This window comes from Ursus americanus, chromosome 28, assembly GCF_024610735.1.
Source record: "Ursus americanus isolate L20-20 chromosome 28, mUrsAme1.1.p, whole genome shotgun sequence".
Taxonomy (NCBI): domain Eukaryota; kingdom Metazoa; phylum Chordata; class Mammalia; order Carnivora; family Ursidae; genus Ursus; species Ursus americanus.
Genome location: NC_142154.1, coordinates 5,203,556 through 5,224,884, shown reverse-complemented (window position 1 = coordinate 5,224,884; position 21,329 = coordinate 5,203,556). Strand labels below are relative to the sequence as shown.

The 21,329-nt window shown below is 58.7% G+C and overlaps 1 protein-coding gene across 2 annotated transcripts; it reads right to left on the bottom strand.

Moving 5' to 3' along the window:
- Window positions 1-2,362: 2,362 nt before the first annotated feature.
- MAN2A2 (mannosidase alpha class 2A member 2) lies at window positions 2,363-20,751 on the bottom strand. 2 transcript variants are annotated; one of them, XM_045813197.2, is made up of 25 exons: window positions 20,504-20,751; window positions 20,037-20,238; window positions 19,072-19,221; window positions 18,264-18,521; window positions 18,049-18,193; window positions 17,757-17,928; window positions 17,222-17,349; window positions 16,828-17,001; window positions 16,234-16,420; window positions 14,015-14,192; window positions 13,489-13,691; window positions 13,097-13,279; window positions 12,811-12,925; window positions 12,510-12,577; window positions 12,217-12,382; window positions 11,434-11,670; window positions 11,080-11,202; window positions 10,669-10,783; window positions 10,301-10,434; window positions 9,990-10,131; window positions 7,778-7,911; window positions 7,460-7,534; window positions 5,828-6,022; window positions 5,553-5,663; window positions 2,363-4,992 (listed from the first exon to the last, which is right to left on the bottom strand). In XM_045813197.2, the coding sequence occupies exons 3-25, from the start codon at window positions 19,201-19,203 to the stop codon at window positions 4,840-4,842; spliced, it is 3,528 nt and encodes a 1,175-aa protein (XP_045669153.2). In that variant the 5' UTR covers window positions 19,204-19,221; window positions 20,037-20,238; window positions 20,504-20,751; the 3' UTR covers window positions 2,363-4,839. The 2 variants fall into 2 exon arrangements, with proteins under 2 accessions (XP_045669153.2, XP_045669154.2); XM_045813198.2 differs by lacking the exon at window positions 7,460-7,534 and having other exon boundaries at window positions 20,504-20,750.
- Window positions 20,752-21,329: the final 578 nt, after the last annotated feature.

The following is a 21,329-nucleotide window of genomic DNA, read 5'->3' as shown; positions in this document are numbered from 1 at the left end:
TTCCCAGCGCCATTTGTTGAAAAGACTGTCCTTATAGTACTTGTTTTGGAGTATTTTGTCGTAAGTATGTATCACTCTGTAACTTTTTTTTTTTTTTAAGACATCTCTACACCTAACATGGGGCTTGAACTTGCAACTCTGAGATCAAGAGTTGCAATGCTTTACTGACTGAGCCAGCCAGGCACCCCTGTAACTTTCTTTTCCTTTAGCAATGCTTTTATCCATATCAATGCACATGAATGTTTTTAGCTCATTCCTTTACACTACTTTGTAGTATTTCATTATATGAATGGACAGTATTTTCTTTATGCATTCCCTTTTTTATTATTTTTATTTGTCAGAGAGTGAGCGCACAAGACATCCGTTTCTTGGAACTTGGTGCATACTTTCATTCCAAGGACTCATACATGTCTTCGTTTCTGAAGAACGCACCCACTATCCTTTTGACGGTTTCTTCTTCCCTACTCACTAGTCTCTCCCAAAGTGCTACTAAACATTATGTCAATGCTTCCAAGTCTATCTGCCATATTTTTTTTTCTTTTAAGATTTTACATATTTATTCGAGAGAGAGAGAACACGCGAACAGGGGGAGGGACAGAGGGCAGAGAGTCTCAAGCAGACTCCCCGCTGAGTGCAGAGCCCGACACCCGGCTCGATCCCAGGACGCTGAGATCATGACCTGAGCCAAAACTGAGTTGCGCAACAGATTGAGCCACGCAGGCGCCCCTATCTGCCATATTTCTTCACCTCTCTTGCATTTTCCTTTTAGCTCTGTGGCGTGTTCAAGTGATTCCTCAGCTCTGCTTTCCAAATCCACTGGTCTCTGTGTCGTCTGCACCAAGTCCAGTGTTTCTCCCACACACAGACTCTATTTCAATGAAGTATTGTTTGGGGCTGCTTATATTTTGTCATGTTTTTCCTCGCAGCCTCTTTGCTTTCTCGTCCTGTGCTCCTCACTCGGCCTGGCTCTGGCCTCTTGGCATTGCTTGGTCATTCTCGGTCACCTATGTGTCCCACGTGGACTCCGACGGCCTGGCACGGGTCCCCTTCACTGCTCTTTCCCTTGAGCTGGGCAGCTTCCCATTTGCTTAGGGCTGTCGCTCTTCTCTCCGTTCTGGGTCAATGCAAGTCCCTCGGCCCACGGACAGGGAAACTTGACTTTCCCCCTCCCCCGAGAGCTCCTCGAGGCTTCCATACTTGGTGCTGGGTTTTACATCCTCAACCCTGTCACATCCCAAGGGCTGGGAAGTCCTCATCTCCCACCCGTCCGGGTCTCCTGTGCCCACTTGCAGTTCAGGCTTATCCTCAGTTAGGAGGGTCCAAAGTCAGGACCCAGAATGGACAGAGACCCTCTGCAGATCCACTTGGTCCTGGTAACCGTTAAGAAGTTCTGAATTGATTTCCCACAGACCCTAAGTAAAATCAAGGTTTGTTCTGAAGGATCTGGCCTCCTCCTCTCTCACCTGTTCTTGCTATGAGAACTGCCCCTCGAAGCGTTTACTTGTACACACTTTTGTTAGTGAAAAACAAAGATCTCGATTTTGGGCAGTGAGCCTCGTTCCCACCACCCAGACTGTGCTTCTCCTCCTCCGGGAGGGCGTCAGTGCAGTTAGCCGGCCGCTGTGACAGTGGGGCAGGCAGGTGAGCTTCTGCTGAGAGATGCCATTCTTTCTACGGGTCTCTCTGCCACCCCACCCCCGCCCCGGGAAGCCGAGCCAAAGCACAGTCCGTGCTTGGCTTGGCCTGCACATGACAAGTCGGTTCTTGGTTTCGGTCCGCCTTCCCAGCATTCCTTTCTTCGTGGAAATGGGGTAGTTCTAAGTGGCTGGAGGGGTGCAGGGAGGAAGAGAATTCTAGGTCCAGGGGTTGAAGTTGCTTCTGCGTCATGTCCTGGTTCTAATTATGATTGTAACCCTCAGAACGGAGGCCTCAGTGCCAGGCTCCGTGGTAAAGGACTGCTGCTTGCCTTAAAATCATAGGCCCATTTCCAAATTACGGCGTGCAAAAGAATCACCTGGAAGCTTGTTAAAAATGCAGATTCTCTGCTGCTCCCAGAAATGGGTTCAGTAGATGGTGCCCTGGAATCTGCTTGCCCTCCCACACATGACAGGGTCTGTCTCTGGTTCTTGGTATAGGGCAGTCTCAGCGAGTCTCGGTCTCTGCTCCAAGGGCCCCTCATCCCACATCCAGGTGAGGGGCAGCCCTCGCCAGGACAGGCCAAGAAGCTGGACCTGAAACAAACACTCCCGGTGATTCTGGACCTCGCCGTGAACAATGCTGCCTGGAGGAGTTCTAAAAGGCCGGTGTGCAGGATTAAACATTGTTCCTGGCAGATGAATAACTCCACGGTACATCTAAGACCTCCAAAGGTAGTAGCCTTTATTCTGCTCATTTCCAAGGGGGGGTTCACAGAGTCTCCCTTATCTTTTGATTACAAGTCATAGGATACTAGAAAATACCACCTGCTGTGGTCTCACTGCTTATGTCCTTTACTAAGAAGATTACGGTCCCTGTTTAGTGAGCTCCTCTACGTACCGGGCACTCTGTGCTGAGCACCTCACATCGATCGTGTTATTTCTTCCACGACGACTTAGACAGGATTCCAGTGCCCTGGCCCGATGTTGGCGACAACAGCCCTGGATAACCTGGAAGAACTCTTCATGTTCGGGAAGCTGCTGAGCAGGCCCGGGAGACCCTCTCCAAGGACCCCAAAACAAGCTTTTCTCCTGAAGTAATTAATTCATCAATATTGGAAGTGCTACAAACATTTTCTCCCAATCTGTCATTTGTGTTGTAACCCTGATGTTTTCCATCATACATAAACTTCCAATATTCTGGGGTGGTAACATCTGTTTATCTTTTCCCTTACTAGATCTTTCAGGTTTCATGTTATATTTAAAACAGAGTTTCCCACACCGGAGGTATAATAATCTCCTGTATTTCCTTCAGTAATTTTGTAGTTTAACTTCTTTGGTTTCTTCCCTCTGGAACGAATTTTGGTGGAAACTGTGAGCGACAGAGCTAACTCTTACTTTGAGGGCCAGCAGTCTTAAAGTCCTATTTATTAAACAATCCATCTCTTTTCCCCACTTCAAATACTTCTTTTATCCCACTCAGTTCCCATCTACCTGGGGGTCTGCTTCTGGACTCTGCCTTTTGTAACATCAGCCGGTCTGTCCGAGCACACCCCAGGTCCCAGGGGCCACTCCTGGGCGCCTGGGAGTCCTGGGGGCAGTGGTGCAGGACACGTGCCTTTTACCCCTCGCTGCTCTCCGCCCCGACTCACCATCATTCAGAATTTGTTTAATATTCTCACATATTTACTCTTTCAAGTGAACTTGAGAACTCATCAAATTCCCAAAGCATCCAATCGTGCTGGAACACACTGACTCGTGGGCTGATTCGGAGAGAACCGGAATCTTCGCAGGGGCATCGTGTCTACCGTCTGAGTCCACTCACAGAATGGCCCGAGGTCCCCAGCTGACTCACTTAGATTTTATAGGTCGGCCGTGCTATCGTCTGCAAACAATGACAGCTGTAACCCCCTCTCCTTCACCTGCTCTCCTGCGGGGGTGACAGTGCCAGGACACTGCTAACTGGTGATACGTCCTTGGCTACTTTCCGACTTGTATGGGAATGCCCATGGTGTCGGACTCTTCAAATGTCATTAACTGCTGCTTTGTGATAGACGTTTTTTATCTAGAGTAGGATGTTTCTTTGTAATCTTAACTTACTAAGGTTTCTAATAAGGGATAGATCTTAAACTTTACCAAATGTTGTTTCAGCATCTATAGAGACTATCAAAAACTTTTCTCTATTAATCGAAGCTGAAATGAAGGCGGATGAGCGGCCATACTGCCTCCTGATTTGCGCTATGTGTCCCCAGTCCCTGTGCCAGGATTCGAACACTTCTGTAGAAGGGTGACCCAAAGGTGAAGCTTCGTGCCCTGACTGCAGGGATGGGGCTGAAAGCCTTCTCAAACTGCTCACGCTCATGGGCGCTTGGCGGCTTCACTTTCTTTCCAGTGAGAGGAAGTGTGCCGGACCAAATGCCCCAGGATGGGAAGGGGCTCCCCAGGACGGGAAAGGGCTCCCCAGGACGGTGGTGTACAGAGTGCAGGAACCAAAAAGCGGTCACGTACGATGGTGGACCCCCAACGTCCCTGCCACCATCCCGCACACCAACACATAGACCAAGTGCCCATGATGAGAGGGGGGTTTTGGTATCTGAAGTGTCCTCTGACCTCTAGCCATGACATGGTCTCTAGCGTGTCCTTCCTGCCGCACCACAGCCCCGAGTGGGGGCGTGCAGGCCGGGGGGCACTTATGGCAGAGCCGTCACAGAAAGGGATTCCTCCTCCACCCCACTGTGACTCCGGGTCCCCACCCCCTCCTCCCAGCAGTCCCTCCATAACCAGGGGGTCCCCCTCGAGCCAGCTCCTGCCTACAGTGACCCCGGCACTGGGCTGCTACCCGCCCAGCCTGCCCTCCCTGTTCTGACCCTACTTCTCCTCCATCCCATCATGGGAGAGCGGTGGGTGTTTGAGCCCGCGCGCGGCCAGGTGCCACTCACAACCCAAAGCTGAGGCTGGCATCGCCCACTCTGACTAAGGGCGCTCCTGCCACCGTCCCTCGAGCATCTGCCCTGTCTACCCGACGCTGGGCTGGCGGCTGCCAGCGAACACAGAAGCAACGATAAACAGAAAATGAGGGCGGAGCCCAGCGTATCACAGTTCTGAGAGGTAGATCGGGACAGGATACCTGTCCGGTTTGTCCAACCCGACTGTGCATAAGAAGCAGTCTCTGCGGATGAACGTTCTCTTCAGGCCACAGGAAGCCCTAGCCCAAGCGGAGGCGAAAGGTGGCAATCTCCATGGGCTCCAGATAGACGTCCGTGCTGTTGGAGGGTGAGGCCAGAGGGTACAGTAGCGTCAAGGAGGTCGGCTGCAGGAAGCCCACGTCCAGGCCGTGGAAGAGGCTCCCCAGGGCCGCCTGTGGAGAGGAACACGGAACACGGCTGTGCTGGGGGCTCTTCTCGGTGAAGAACCTCACGGAGGCCCTGGCCCATCACCAACGTGGTGCCTCTCGGCACGTGCGAGTCTGTGTGGAGTCTCTGGGGCTCGCTGATGTGTGCCCAGCTCTGAAGCCTGCCCGTGGGCCGCAGGGTAAGTAGCACCCCACTGAGCCGTGAGCTCCTTGAGGACAGGGACCCTGTCTGGACCCGCCAGTGCTGCACGGGCCATGGCACGGGGAGGCACGTCTCAGCCCCGGCTTAAGCCATGAATAGAGCTTACAGAATAGCAGCATGGTGGCTTCTGGGGTTTTCCACCTTGTCTGACAGCGGTCCCGGCTCACAGAGCACAAGTTCTCCAGCTGTATGCCTCGCCTGGAACGCGCCCCCGCCAGGCCTCGCTTGCTTTGGAAAACACTCATCAACAGCTTCTCCCTTTCTCTCCAAAATGCCCGAGGGACCCCCCACCCCCAGTCCCATCCTCACTGCCCACCTCATGGCAGTCTCCCCGTTTTCCCGCCCATACCTGGGCCCCGCTCACCTTGCCTTGGCTTGTGGTGCAGTTGAAGCCCAAGTTCTTGGCCTCAAGGCCACAGTCGAAACCCTTGCGGTGTAAGATGAGTGCGGTTTCCGCCGAAGGCAAAGCATCGTCCTGGGTGACAGACACACAAGGGGCGGTGGGGGGGCCGGGGCCGCTCAGGGCTCACCGGCGGAGCAGCACTGCTCCCCAGCAGGCGGTACCGGGACGGGCGGGAGTCTGGCTGAGGAAAGGCCAGGGTCTGGCCCTGCAGGTGCAGAGCGGAGCAGGACACTCACCTCGGCCGGCAGCGTACGCAGGTTGAGCAGGTGGAAGTCACAGGGCAGAGAGGAGGCCAGGGGATGGAACGAGCGCAGACTGGGGCTCGGGGGCTGCCTCTTGGCTACGGGCAGGGCAAGCACTGGGGTATTCAGGGACACAGAGGTCAGGTGGCTGAGAAGGGACGGGTAGCTCGTGGAGCGGCCATCGTGGACCTGCAAGGTTGGCCCGAGATGCAGGTGAAGGGAGGGTAAATGCACGCCCAGGTCAGTTCCTCTGGAAACAGCTTCCCCGATGTGTCTGGAAGGCTGCAGGACCCTTCCCGTGTGGCCACTTTCCACCTCACACAACCTAGAAAGGACTATTTACTAGGCCCTCTCTCCTCAACTTTTGGGGTTTTTGCTTCTGTGACGCTACCACAAGCACACACCCCGGACCCTAAGCACCATCCCCCATCACGCAGATTCTCAGGGGGGAGAATGGGAGACAGACGGATGTGTGCTTCGCACGGATGGAGGGAGGACCCAGAGCGATCCCACGGTTCCACGTACGGCCCCACGTCCACAGCACCAGCCCTGGTCCTCGGGCCTGGGGGTCCCCACAGCTGTGTCCACCGAGGACTGCTGCTTAGGTGGCTGCCCTGGACTTTCTCTAAGGCGGCCACCTGTCCATATTCTGTACTTCTGTGCCTAGCGCCCCCCTCCTTCCAATTGCCCAGACTCTCTCACTTCCGCTGTCCTCCACCCCCCCCAGCAGTGTCCTCACTCCCACCCCCGACCTCTCCCTCCAGTGGCTCAGCTCGAGCCCCCGACATTTCCTGCGTGAACAGCCTTTAAGTCATCACCCGCCTCCAGTCTCCCTGAAGACCCACCCTACTCCTGGTGTCAGAGCGACGGCTTAGGGCAGAGCCTTCCTGCTCCGGCCCCTCCCTGGCCTCCAGTTAAAGTCCAGACTCTCCCAGCAGCCGTTGCAGGCCCACTACAGTCGGCCCCAAACAACCCCCGACCTCATGCTAGCCCAGCCACGGGCACTAGAAGTTTCTGCAAAGACAGAAACACACTTTACCTGCGCGGGATGATCGAGTAGCTGCTAGCCATGTGTGGCCACTGGGCACTCGAAACGTGGCTGGTACGAATAAGAACCGAATTTGGTATTGTATTTAGTTTTAATTCACTTAAATAAGCACACGTGGCTAGAAGCTACCACACCGGACAAGCAGCTCCGGTCTAGCTGAGTGAACGCACTGCTGTTCCCCGTTCACGCGGTCTCTCCTGCCTTCCACTCTACGCCTCTGTTCCCGGATGAGACCAGACCCCCATTCATCACAGCTGTGCTTGGCTGACTCGTCCTCTCGAAGCTGCCCTCCGTCCCCTCGGCTCACAATGTTCTCTCGCTCCTCAGCACCGGGGGGCATATTTCCACCTTAGTTTTACACACAGAGCTTGCCCCCCACCCCTACCCCCGAACGAAGTCCCAGAGAACAGGGTCAGTGACGCAGATGCTCACGTCCCTCTCGGGCCTCGAGCACAGCACGTGCTCAGGAGGTCCTCGGTGAGTGAGGGCTGAGCCACAGGCTCGGGGGACTGAGTGGCAGGTTCCGACTCCAGCTACAACTCGCTAACACTAGCTTGACACCCATCGCTGGCCCTTACCTCAAGGTTATTGCTCCTGCTGCTGTGAAAGACCAAGTCCCTAAACATGGCTGCCAGTTTGGAGAAAAAGCCAGGCTGGTGGGGGCAAAGAAAGCCATGAGATGCACGGGGCTGGAGCAGAGGGCCAGAGGACACGGTGGGGGGGGGGGGGCACAGAGGAAGGCGGGAGATACTGTGGGAGACGGAGCGGCAGAGTGTCAGACGCACGCCCCACACCCCAGGAAGAGCCCTACTCTCACTACCCCTCGCCCACCTCTAGCTCTGCCGCCCAAGGGACCAGCCTGACCTGGCTCCCGGGGAGGGAGGCGCAGAATTTACCTCACTGCCCAGCGTTCGCCGCTCCAACAGGAGGCGGAAATGGTTGCAGGTTCTCTTGTTGTCCTTGAGCCCTTGGCCCAGACCCCGGTTGTCGTCCTGCATCAGCCGTCGGTCCAGGATCACCTCCAGCTGGCCTGGGGACATTAACTGTGAGCCCCGGGCCTGCGACCCCCCCATTCCCAAGCAGATATCGGGCTTTGGAAGAAGAATCCCAACCCCAGGCCCCGAGGGAAACACCCGAAGAGCCGTGGGACCCGGAGCTGGAAGGGGGCTGAGTGAAGGGCCAGTGTCACAGAAGAGGAAGCCAGAGGCCCCGAGCGGGCAGGGCCTGCACCTCAGGACCGGGGGCAGGCCCGGGAGCTCAGGCTGGGGACCATATCTGGACTGGCCACTTCAGGGAAGTAAAGGAGCAGGCACAGAACTGCCCTGGACGGCCCACAGCTCTTGCTGCAGAGGCCCGAGGCCAGGCAGCTGGGGCAGACTCTGCTGTGACTAGAACACATGCCCACCCGTCCCTGCTCTACGCTGGGACGGACTCCAGCTCGGCCGCCTCATCCGTCACAAGGAGAGCACGGAGGACAGGCAGACGGCAGATCAGACTGAAGCTCAAATTAGGTATCATCTAGGGCTGCCCTGGGGAGAAGAGATGGCAGACGATCGCCTAGGCTTTCTTTGTAAAATATGCTTGGGGAAGGGGCTCACCGCAAAGCTGACATATGTCGGCGGGAGGATTTTTCCCAGCACTTGTTTTTTTAAGAATCTCTTGAGGGAGCCCACTCAGGTGGCCCGATCCCTCTCCCCAGCCCGATTTTGACTTCTGTAGTTCCTAAGTCTTTTTACCCTGAGCAATCTTTTTTGGAAAGATATCCAAAAGTCCTAAAATGGACCCATACGTATAAAACACTAATCTCAGGGCGCCTGAGTGGCTCAGTCGGTTAAGCGTCTGCCTTCAGCTGGGGTCGTGATCCTGGGGTCCTGGGATCAAGCCCCATGTTGGGCTCCCTGCTCAGCAGGGGGGCTGCTTCTCTCTCTGTCTCTGTCCCCTGCTCAGTCATGCTGTCTTGCTCTCCCTCTCAAGTAAATGAATAAAATCTTAAAACAAACAACAATCTCTGAGCACTCTATTTCCCAAGAGGGCAGAGAGAACCAAGTGGGGACACCGGGCTCAGCTAGCAGTCGATGGCGCAGACAGGGCCTGGCAGTCTGACAGTGGGCTGATCCCGGGCAAAGGGGCAGCAAAGCCACACTCCTTTAGCAGGGGGTCAGGCCTCCATGGCCCCGGCCATGGGCCCCCCCTGCACAGCCTGGACCAGGCACTCTCGGCTGAGCCTTGCACAAAGGCTCCAACCCAAACATGGAAGATATGAAGGCCTCAGAGGCCAAGTGCAAACTGTTCACTCCACCCTGAGGACGCGGAAGCCACTTCAGCTTGCCCGGCATGCCCAGCTCTGGCCCAGTACCCCTCATAACTTTGTTTCAATTCTTAAGAACGTCATTCTCTCTTTTAATGACCATTAGTAGGAAAATAGTATATATTTTTCTCCTTTGCTTAATCTTTTTTAACTAAAAATTTTTTTTTTAGAGCAAGAGAGCAAGAGGTGGGGGAGAGGGAGATCTCCCACTCCCCCTGCTTGTGTTCCCTCTCTCGCTGTGTGTCTCTCTCTGTCAAATAAAATCCTAAAAAAAAAAAAAAAAAGAGGTGGAGGAGAGGGAGAGAGAGAATCTCAAGCAGGCACAGCATGGAGCCCAGCACAAGGCTTGATCTCACAACACCAAGATCACGACCTGAGCCGAAATCAAGACTCGGACACTTAACCAACTAAGCCACCCAGGGGCCCTGTTAAGTATTTCATTATAACATCAAACGCACTTTTCCAATTATCCCTACTTCTATCCCTGGCCAGGAAAACGGCGCCGCACACGTCAGTTGAGAATCACTGTTCAATACCCTTGTGCTTCTTAAAGGGACCCAACAGGAGCCCTCCGCCCCGCCCCCATCACCTCCATGGCTGCCTGCAAGAGGGGAGAGGGTGACAGCACGAGTCTGCCTTCCTGCCATGTCCTGCCATGCCCGTGTGTGACTGACAGGAGCTGGCAATGCTCTCCAAGCACGGAGGTGATGCGAACCGGAGATGGGTGGGACCCGCTGAGAGGGGAGGCCCGGGGCCCAGATGGCCTTCCACCCTCCCCATAGCTCCTGCTCCCCACTCACCATCATGCAGGCTGGAGACCCCCAGGGCCTGGGCGGTGTGCAGGGTGAGGCGGTTGTGCGCGTCCTGGATGTAGGCCATGACGGGCATGGGGTAGAAGTTGGCCTGCAGGGGCAGCTTCTTCAGATAGCGCCGGGGCTGCACCTGGGAGGGCAAGGCCAGCAGGTCAAGGGCATCCGGGCACCACTTGGGCCCAAGGGGCCCCCAGTCTGAAGGAGTCCCTGATCACTCTCGCCGCGGATTCCTCTTCCTCCATCAGGGCAGGCCACTCCCAGCGCCCTCTGTGGGCGGTCTCCAGGGCCCCCGAAATCACCTGAAAGCCATTGAGGTCCGTGAAGAAGATACCCTGGCTGTCAATGTCTGTGTGGATACGCAGGGCCAGCTCCTTGTTAACATAGTCACGGATGTCCACCAGGGATGACATGTCCAGAGACAGCCCCTCCAACCCTGGGCAGGACAAAGGGAGAGCACGGAGAGGCCTGAGAGACTGGGCTGGGAGAGGCTGTGCCCAGCCTCCAGCAACTCCCAGCATTCCTGGAGGACCTTCACTCCAAGAGAATGAACGTCATCCCCGTCTCTAACGATACGTTTGCTGGGAACAGACGTATGAGCAGAGAACGCACAGAAGGAAGAGCGTGGCGAAGCCTGTGCAGCTGGGACCTTTCTTCTGACCCGCCTCACCTGGCAGATTATAAAGCCGGACCACCTGGCGAACGTGCTCGTAGTATGCAACCACCTCCGAGAAGAAAGGGCCTTCGGTGACACGCAGCACGGGGGGGTCCCTGGGAACGTAGGGCTGGGGGCAGAGCAGGCGGCAGCTGGAGCCACAGCACGGAAGGCAAAGCGGGCAGGCAGCTGCCCGGCGCTGGCAGGAGTGCTTGCTCCCGGCGGGCTCGGCCCGAGACACCCGGCTGGGCCGGCCACGGCCCCAGCGGACGCTGCTCAGCCCACCCCGCTCCCGAGGCGGCGCCGGCAAGGCCCCCGGAGAAGGCCCGCGCCGCTCCCCACTGCCTCAGTTCACGGGGCGCCTCGTACCCTCCAACAGCGGGGCCTCCCAGGGCCTGCGGGGCTTGTGAGGCGTCTTTAGGGTACCTGGGCCTCCCCATCAGGCAGGAAGAGGTAGGCTCCACTCTTGTCTTTGGACGCGCGGGTGCCATAGATGAGGAACTCCACGTCCACCCGCTGTTCCTGCTCGTCGTCCACCCTTCGGATGCTCTGCCAAAAAACACAGCCCTGACCCCTGGCCCCACAGCGGCATGTCAGGCCTGCCCCCTGGGAGGGCACGGACGAAGTTCCCCGAGGAGCCAGCCCCGCTTCCCCATGCTGCCCACCCCCCCCGCCCCCGGAGCCAGGACGGCCCGCTCCGTGGCCCCCGCCAGTCCGGGGCAGCTTGGCACCACCCCACCGCCGGCGCGCCCTCCCTGGCCCCGGGCCCTGGTGCTTTACCTTGAGGAGCCCGGTGAGGCCTGAGAAGCGGACCTGCATGTAGCGGTTGCTGAGGGCGAAGTCACTGGCGCCAGTGTCGATGACGCGCAGGGGGAAGGCCTCCTGCCTGCCCACGGACAGCTGGCGGCCGTGCAGGTAGACGTGCACGGAGGACGGCAGGGTGCGGTGTGCGTCCAGGCCCAGTTGCAGCTGCAGCACGCCGAGGCCCAGGGCCGGCAGGCGCACGGGCACAGACACCTGCTGGCGCGGGAGGGGTGAGGAGGGGAGGGGTGAAGAAGCACAGCCCACAGCCTGCGCATCCGTTCTGGACGTGGGCCTGGGATTCTAGTCCTGGGGCATTCACGTCCTCGCTGAGAAAGTCTGGGCCGGTGCCTGTACCTACTGGGGCCTCTGTCCCCCCCCTCCCCGGCCTCTGAAAGTGGAGGTGACATCACTTGCCTCTGGTCAGACTTTCAGGAGTCTCATGTGATAGCTGAGAAACTATGAAACGGGACGCACGTGTTAAGCTGTCAGTGAACACGTGCTGAGCGAAGGAACGGCAGGGCAACCTAGCCCCCATTTTTACTATTCTCCTGCCCCCCCCCCAAACTTCACCTTCCTTTTGAGGACATGCTCAAGTCCCAAGAGTGACTGTCTTCTGGGCAACGCCTCCCTAGGACCCCTGTCCCCAACCTGGGCAGGAAGCAGGAGGGTGGGAGGCTGGTGTCACAGGCAAAGTCAGGCCCGGGGAGGGGCCCCGGGTCGGCAGCGAGGGCTGGGACCCACCCCACGGCCCGCACTGACCTGGAAGACGTCGGCGACCATGTCGGTGGCAGAGCTCCAGTGTGGGCTGATCTGCACAGCCAGGGGCTGACCCTCCTCTGAAAGGACACGCACCCGGGGCGAGCTGACCAGCAGGGACACCACGCTGAGCCGCTCCTGTTCCAGGGGGTTGAATAGCACCACATACCTGCGGAGAGAGGCAGGTTCACCTCGGAGGCCACTGATCCCGGGCAGCGGTGCTCGGGCAGGTGTGGGCAAGACAGTGTTGGGAGCCAGAGGGGCTTCGCCTCTGCGCCTGGTCTGGTCTGGCTGACCTGGGTGAGGAATCCAGCTGGATCACTGTGCGCTCCGGCAGGGCGTCGTGGTTTAAGCGGGTGTCATCCTGGGATTAAGTGGGTGGGAACGGGAGAACCGTCACAGGGCTTGGCCTGGCTCAGGGTCTTGTCTCCACCCCAGCCCCTGCCTATCCTGGCTGTGGACCACTGGCCGCACTGGGCACAGATCTTTCAGTCCAGGGCAGGCAGGAAAACAAGAGCAACACCCTCATACCACAGCTCTTGGATGGGACTGCACGCACCAGAGAGCACCCCGAGCAGATCGAGAAGTGGGGCTCACCATCTGGAGGAAGGGTGCCTCAGGGTCGAAGTGGTAGGTCTCCTTGTCCCCCAGCACCAGATAGTGAGCTGCATTGATGATGACCTGCTTCAGGTTGACAAGGGAGCGCAGGAGCCTGGGGGGACAAGGGACGGGAGGGGGACCATGGAGAAGATGGCCACAGACAGACTGTCCACCTCTCCAGCAGGAAGAGCCCTTGGCAGGCCTGCCCACGACTGCCCAGCACGGCCTTTCTTTAGGATAGCGGGCAAGGACATGGACCCAATGGGAGGAGGAGAGGCCCCACCTGACGCCATAGTCTGCCACGACCGCCTCCTTGGCGGTGCCGGTGATGGCATCGTGGTGCTGGAAGAGGCCCAGAGTGCGCCGAGCTTCCGTCAGGAGGGCGAAGTTCGAGAGCGGGTACTGGCTAGCCAGTCCAGAGCGGCGGGCGTGAGCTACAGCCAGGCTGTACAGAATCTCTGCCCCCCTGCCCAGAGAGAGAGGTCAGTCTCCTACCCAGACAACTCCAGGCCCCGCCCCGGGCTCAGCAAGCCCCGCCCCTTCTTTCTACCACGTCTCTGCCTGCCTTGTCTCCAAGTCCTTCTAGTGCATTCTAACCCAATCCAGCAACTCCTTAAACACCAAAGGCTTAGTCTACTCCCTCAGGCCTGGAAGGGGGGGGAGGGTAAGTCTCACCGCAAGTGGGCTTCCAGGACTCGGTCCAAGCTCTTGTAGAAGGGTCGGGAAGTGTAATAGCCGGTCCAGTAATGGTCCTCCCGGTCCGCATAGGAGAAGAAATCCCCGCTCAGCACAGGGAACCCTGGAGGCCGGGCCCCTGGCTCCACCCCGGTCCTCTTGTACAGAGCGTCAAAATAGTCAGAGAGGGTGCCAAACTGGGCCTGTGGAGATCCCCCCAAACCCACTCCCATCAGTTCCAGAGTTTCTAGGAGTTGTGGCCCCCAAGTGCTGCGGCTGGGTGCTAGGGGCAGGGATTCTGCCTACGCACAGGCAGTCACTGCACATCCTACCCTGCTGGACCACACGCAGACGCTGGGGCTCCCAGAAATGAATTCTGACATAAAAGGGAGACCCTTGCCCAAGAGTCGGGCACAAACCCCTGCCCTGGAGCTGGTAACTGGGAGCTGGTAACCTGCCAGGCCAGGCTGCAGCACTGCGAGGAACCCCCCCGGGCCCCCCTCCCCAGCTCGGCGCCCCCTCCCACCTGCACGTGGAGGTCAGGCTTGCTGTTGAGGAAGTCGAAGAGCCGCTGGTAGTTGAAGAACTGGGCATCCCACTCCTGGGGCTTGTCATATCGGAAGTCATCCCCCAGGGGCACCAGGAGGACGTTGCTTCGGAACAGCCGGGACTTCTTCCGGTACTGGTCCAGGAGCAGTGCAGCCCTGCGGGGTGGGGGGAGAGGGCAAGGGCCCAAGTGTAATCTCGCTGGAAGAGGAACGGAGCAGAGCCAGCCCCGGAGGGCCCCTGAACACACCCACCAAGGAGTCTGCGGTGGGAACCTGCTGGAGTGGGAAACCTGTCCCCGGGAGCCCCGTGTTCTCTAGTCAGTTCTGACACCCAGGGAGGTCTTCCTAGGCTGGGGTGCAGTTTCTGGCTGCAGGTCCTGGACTCCAAGGTTTGCCCTTGCACACCACACAGAATGCAGCACTCCCCTCCTCCCGGGGTTCTCCTTCAGACGTATGGAAGACGGGCCACACCCCTCCGTGCCTTCCCTTCCGGCTCCGCAAGCCCAGCTCCTCTGTCCTCTGGGTCCCTCCACCCCCAGTGGCTCCCCAGCACCCTGTGTCTGTGTCCCTCAGAGCGAGGGGCCCGGCACTGGATGCGGGCGTCCAGGTGGGCCGGCCGGTGTGCGGTAGGCACCAACAGGGGCGTCTCTGGCAGCCCCACGGTCACCCCACGGAGCTGGCGTGAGCCAGCGTGCATGTTTCCCATGCCTGTGGTTCAAGTTCCCTTCTTCTCATCCCAAACTTTTCTGTTTTCTGAGACTAAGGGTGGGACCTCACGTTTGGCTCTAGTAAATCTCATCTGGTTCGATTCGACCCACATCACACATAACCTGTTGAGATCTTGTGGGATCCCGATTCTGACACTCCAGCTTCACTTTGCCCACCAGTGAGCAGCACAGTGCAGCACCGAAGAGCCTAGAATCAGCCAGCCTATGCCAGCTCCACAAGTACTAGGCTGAGTGACCCTGGGCAAGTTACTTAACCTCTCTGGGCCTCAGTTTTTATAAAACGAGAACGTCAGTACCTACCATCACGATGTTATGAGAATTAAAACGAACTAAAGGAATCCATATATATAAAACACTTAGAACACACAGCAAAAACTATACACATTTGTCATTTTCTTTTTCAGTCAACTTACTAGTAAAATCAATAAAAAACAAAGCCTTGCAGCCTCTCATTAAATCCCCTTTCTCTTTTCAGACCAATCTAGTAATTGGCACACTGTGGGTGCACTGGTTCAACCAGCCACTAATCTGCTTAACTGTGCCGGTCCTGATGGTACTTTTCTACTCTGTTCTCAGGAGAGGACTCCTCGAACACCATTTTCCCCTAATTTCTCAGCCCAGGAAGCCTTTCAAAGGAGAAAACGAAGTCACTCTCGTGACTTGCTCTCCGCAAACCTGGCTGGCGTCTGCAGGTCACAGCTGCTGCGTTAGGACCCACCACGCCTTAACAGCCCCAGATGCCTGCTTAGAATCGGCGTTCAGATTTCTGGGTTTCAGAAACAAAAGACCACTTTCTTTCCCTTTTGGTCACATGTTTCACCTCTTGGACACCATGGAAATCAGAGTTACTGCAACACGAAAACCAGTTCGACCTGTTACATTCTCAAGGCCCGGAGGTGCCGGCCAACCCGCCATTCTAGGTCAGTCTTAGTCTGGGGGGTGGGGGGTAGACTTCAGCAACAGAGACATCTTTAGGGGTCCCTAACGACCCTCGAGGGGACGGGTGTGCTTTCTCTGAGGCTGGGGGCTCTTGCGCAGGACTGAATGTGCATCTGAACGGGATTCCGGGTCCCCGAGCGCTGGGGATCCTGGCCAACCTCGAGCAAAGGCAGGACACCCGCGCTAAACGAAGGCGTGTTGGGCCACAGGGTGCGAGCAGCTTTACCTACTTTGAGAAACGTTCCCTTCTGAATCGGTCAACCGGCTCTGGCTGGGAAACAGACCCGTTTGGGAAAATAAGACCATTCTGGAAAACGGGGTTCCCTGGGGCTGCTCTAGTTCTCCAGGGAGGCTCGGTAAGAGAGCTGGTGCCTTAGCGGCTGTGGGCCTGTACTCCCCACCTGAGCCCACCCTCCGTTTTACAGAGGTACACCCCGAAGCACGCCCACGCAGCAGAGCCCAGACCGAGACCAGGTCTCCCAGCTCCCCTGGGGAGTGAAAATGGCCCAGCGCGGGCCGGGGACAAATACCTCTCGGCCACGTTGGCCTCTGTGATTGCCCGGGGAGGCACCTTCCAGGGGCAGTTGATGCGTCCGCCCGGCAAGCGTTTGAAATCAAACTGGCAGCAGATCTTGGGGTCCGGGCCACAGGTGTGGGGCACGTCATAGCTATAAAAGGGCATCATGTGGCAGAAGATGTCCGTGCTGGAGTCCGAGTCTGCAGGAGACACAGCGGGCGGTCAGCCAGCACAGGCAGCCTCTGGAGCCAGCGCGGGGACGGCAGCGGGGTGGGGACGTGCTCTGGCCACGGAAGCTCTGACAGAGGCGCGGCCTAAACCAGACCGAAGGCTGCAGACGGTGTGCAGGCCGAGGCTCGGGGCACACGGAGGGCTCTGGAGCCCACAGCTCCTCCAGGGCGTGCTCAGACCCTCAGTAGAGACAGCAGGCCCTGCAGACCCAGAGGTCAGCGTGATGCCCGGCCCCACCTGAACGAGCAGAGCGCTCTGGCCGTCTGCACTGGTGCTCGCCGGTCTGCTCCGAAAGACACCGGGTCTTATTTCTCATCCGCCTGTCCTTCCCCAGGGACAACCACTCCTGTGACCCCTCCACCCTACCTGGTCTTACCCCAGGTCTGCCTCCACATGAACTCCAGACTGTGGGTGGACGCGAAGTGCTTCTTGATGGCGTAGTGCACCCTCTGGACCAGCATGCCGGTCAGGTTGGCGCGGCGCAGCAGGTAAGGCATGGTGGAGCTATGTCCGAAGGGGTCCACCGCCCAGCCAGAGCGCGGCGTGGCACCTGAGAGGACACGGGGCCAGAGGGCCTGAACACCTCAGGACTGGGCCTCCTGGTGCTGGGGACCCAGCTCCCTTCTTGCCATCACGCCAGGCCCGTGCTGCTGGAAATCAGCTCAGAAAGGGACCACCCCCTCCCCCACCAATGCTTGCGCCTCATAGGCCCCAGCCGTCCCCTGGGCCCGGCTATGGGGGCAGACTCCTATTCCTGAGCCCAGACTCACCGAGGTTTCTCTCCAGCCACTGGTGTCCCTCAATGAGCTGGTCAATGAGCGCAAAGTAATGGGAGTTGGCCTCGTCTGGCATCACCCAGCCTCCTGTCACAATCTCCAGCTGCCCGTTTCCCACCAGCCTAGAGTGAAGGACTCACACTCAGTGTGGGGCAGGGAGGCTCTGCCCAGTCCTGCCAACCAGAAGACGCCAGGACCTGTGTGCGCTGGCCTCACCCAGCCCGCTCACCCAACCCCCGGGACCGACAGAAAAAACGTGTACCCTCCTCTCCCCCCATACACCTCCACGCTGTCCTGACCCTGCCTCTCTCTGGACCTCTGTCTGCACTTCCCGGGGCCAGGCCCCGTGCTCCTTCTCCGCTTCTTCACACAGCTCCACGTGACTCTGATTTCTCCTAACACCAGTGACTCCTCCTTGCCCTGCTTCCCCTGCCTCTCCCTGCCACCCACCACTTGGCCTCCAGCTGCTCAGGCACCCATCCCAGGGCCCAGAGGGTAGCCCTCCCATGCCTCCCCAGAGGGCACTGGCCTGCGGACTGCTGCTTTCTTTTGGGCATTGATGTTGTCCCACCACTTGGCAAAGAAGGAGACTTCCGCCCAGAGGAAGCGCCGCCGGGGGTCCTCCTGCAGCTTGGACACCATGCTGTTGAGGATGTGCTGGGTTTGCTCTGTGTAGTACTTGTCAAAGGTCTTGATCCAGCCTGGGGAGCCAACACAGGGTCCCCTTAAGGACGCCAGCGTCTTCGTCGGCCCCTCCCTTACCTCTGCCATCAGCAAGCCCGCTGCACAGCCCGGCTCCCAGGGCTCTGCGGGGTGCTCACCCGGGTCATTGTGGGAGTGAGGCACCACGAACACCTGCAGGTCCTCGGCGTCCCAGTCGTGCGGGCTGTAGGAGATGTCGAAGCCTTGCTTCCACACGCCGCCATCCACGTTGTCAAATGGCAGCTCCTCTGAGACAGTCAGCATCTGCCAGGCCGGAGAGCAGCTCAGCACCCCCCCACGAGCCCCGGAGCTCCCCGCCAGCGCCGACCCGTACCTGCAGCTCTGGCTTCTGGCCCCGGCCCCCCAAAGCAAACTGGCAATCTTGAGGGGAGATGGAGAAGAAGCTGGGCCGGGGCTCTGGGGGCACCACCCACGAGCCATTGGCCGTGTAGTAGGGCAGCAGGGCGGGCGGGCCCTCCGCGTTGGCCGTCAGCTCCAGCACCGAGTCCTTGATGTGGCTGATGATCTCATGGTTCTCCTCCAACAGCTGCTCCAGCTGCTCAATGCGGTTCTGCAGCACAGAAATCTGGCTCTGCCAAAAGACCCGAAAGCCATCACCCACGGCTCCCCGTGCCGCAGGCAGGATCTCTGCACGGGCCCGCTGCCCATGGCCTGACTGGGATCCTTCCCTCCCCAAGTGCAGGCAGAACCAAGAGCCTACAGGCCTGGACGGCTCTGGTCAGATAAGGGAAGATCTACAAATCACTACAGAGGACCACAGTCTACTTGGCTTGGGAGTACCCTCGCTCCCTGGCTCATGGAAGGCGAGGACTTCATCTCGAATGCCTATTCTCCACAACCAGTGGGGCCCGTCTGGAGCACAGTGCTGACAAGGACCGCATCTGGGCTTAGTGGGAAAGAATGCTGCAATCCATTAGCAATGTCTGCCAAGAATTCAGGAGGACAGAACGGCAGTCCATGTTTCTCCCTTCTTCTTCCTTTTTGCTATCATTGTTTTTATCTTTGCATTTCTAAAAATCTGTCTATTGGGAAGAAATGTTCCTGTCCTGGGCTGACACTGATTCTCGACCTGAGCTCAGATGACTTGTCTATGAAGAGATTAGCAACCAGGCATGACTCACCCGGGGAAAGTTCCCACCATTCTGGTGACGGGTGGGATCATGCTGCACCCGGTCCAGCATGAGGTACAGCGAGAAGACGGCCACGCAGAAGACAGCAGCCCCACATACCGTCACCTGCTTTTTCAGCTTCATACTGGCCTCCACACACACCTGGCAGGAGGGACACCATATGCGGCTGCAGCAGGCAAATCCCTTTGTTCGTCTTTCCACCAAATGCCCCGAAGAGTTCCTGAGTGCTAGTCTCAAGGCACACCCATCTGCCTGACTCCAGAGAAAAGCAAGTTTCTAAGCATCAAATCCCAGCATTGGCTGTGGAGCGTCCTCTCTTGGCTGAGACCCCGAAAGTGCCAGGAGCACGTCTGAAGCTCGTCCTGCCGGGTCCTGGTGGCAGCTCTGCCCCTAGGGTACAGAGGATGCTCCTTCCCAGGGTAACACAATGGGATAACAAACTTCCCAGCTCTGACTCCAGAGTGCACCACGCAGCCTCCTGCTTATAAAACAAGCTTCCCTACAAGAAAGACACAGCCAGGCAAAGGAGGTGGGTGTCCAGCCTCCTTGGCCACGTGCTTCTAGTTTGAGAAGAATAAACTGGGATTTAGCTTGATTTCGAGAAATGGACAGGAAAGCCTTTCTTCCTGCCCTCTTGGATCAGACTGATGCCCACCAGAGAGTGCCTGGCGCAGCACCTCTCTCATTAAGAAAAACAGAAAGAGTTTACAAAGCAGTAACAGCAGCTTGTATTTCTAACGTCAAGCGGGCCCTGTGTCTTCTCCAGGCTAGCTCAGATTCCTGCAGTGGGTAACTTTCAGCCTTTGCTTCTAGAGCACTTGGGGGACCCCCTGAGAAGCCAGCAGTGATTGGTGCCGAAGGTCCCTTGGCTAGCAAGAGGTGGGCACAGCTGCTCCGCGGTGGGGCAACTTCAGAGGACCAGTGCCCGCTGCCCCCGCCCTCGAGCCCCCACTTGCCTGCTCGGCCGGAGGGAGGCCGCTAGCTGCGGGCCTAGCGTAGGCGGAACCGCCGCTCCGGAGACTGACTCCCGCCCTGGGGCCAAGGAGCTCTGTCGCCTCTGCGCGGCGTGTCCTACTTAGCACGGTCTGATTCCGCTCAGAAGCCTCCGGGCAATATTTTTAGCCCTTGGAGGCTGGGTCTAGGCCAAAGTGGGTGGAGCTGCGGGGAGAGAGTTGGGTCACAGGCTGGGTAGGCACCTGCCGCCGGGTCTTCGGTGGCCCGCCCTCCCGGCCGCGGCCCTCGCCCGCCCTCCCCGCCGCGGCCCTCGCCGACCCTCCCAGCCGCGGGGACCGCAACGACAACGGCCGGGCGCGGGAGCGCAGGCCGCCGGCGACCCAAAGCGCCGCTCGCGCTCCTGCCGCCCACCCCGGCCGCGGCCCGGCGCGCAGCCGGAGCCCTCCCCCGGGTTCGCCGGGCGCGTTACCGTCCGCGGCCGGCCTCCGCGCCGCTCCGGGCCCAGCCGGCCGAGCTGCGCGGCTCACATCCCCGGGGGCAGCGGCCCGCGCGGAGGCAGCGACGCAGGCGAAGGCAGGCGTCCGCCCGTCCGTCGCCGCCGGCTCCGCGCGCCGCAGCCGCGCTCCCGCGGGGCCACGGCCGCCCGCGCGCTCCGCTGCGCCCGCCCCGCGGCCGCCCTCCCGCCTCCCGCGGCCGCCCGGCCGACCAGTGCGCGGGGCGGAGACTGCCTTGCCGCACCCTCTCCGCGCCGGCCCCGCCCGCCCGGCGCCTCCCGCGCGCTCCCCGCCACCGCCCCGGGGCGCCGGCAGCGTGGCCGCAGTGCGCAGCCGCAGCCCGGGCCGGATCTCGGCGCGCTGTGGGACCTCCGCGAGGGGCGCGCAACTTTATTTTTCTGGCTCTTACTAGCGTAAGCGCGTTGCCAAGCGGTAGTGGAAACATTCCTCTTCCATTTCAGGCGCCGAACGGTGAAGCTCATTTTCCGGGCCCGCCCTGTTCTGCTCCGGGTAGCCTTAGCTTGATGCGGCTACGCTTCTCAGGCTAGGGGGTGCTGTCTCCCGTGGGTGCCGTGCGTTGATCGCTATCGCCTTTCCGTGCTTGTCACCCCGTCCACAAGACATCATTTTCGTGGTGGTTCTCCTCTCATTGGGCATCTGAGTGGTTCGTAATTTTGCAGCATCATAAACCATACCGCAGTGAACATCTCCATGAATTCCACAATTTCCTTTTTATAGTATCACCTTAGGACAGATGGGCAGCAGTCAGGTTACCTGGACTTTAAGGGTAAAGACCGATGT

Bases quoted from the DNA above. Each gene is read 5' to 3' on its own strand.
- MAN2A2 (XM_045813197.2), bottom strand. From the start codon at position 19,203: ATGAAGCTGAAAAAGCAGGTGACGGTATGTGGGGCTGCTGTCTTCTGC. The intron at 17,929-18,048 runs GTGAGCACCCCG...TTGGCTCCCCAG, and splicing joins TCACTCCCACAATGACCCGG to GCTGGATCAAGACCTTTGAC. The intron at 5,664-5,827 runs GTGAGTGTCCTG...TCTGTCACCCAG, and splicing joins TGCGTACGCTGCCGGCCGAG to GACGATGCTTTGCCTTCGGC.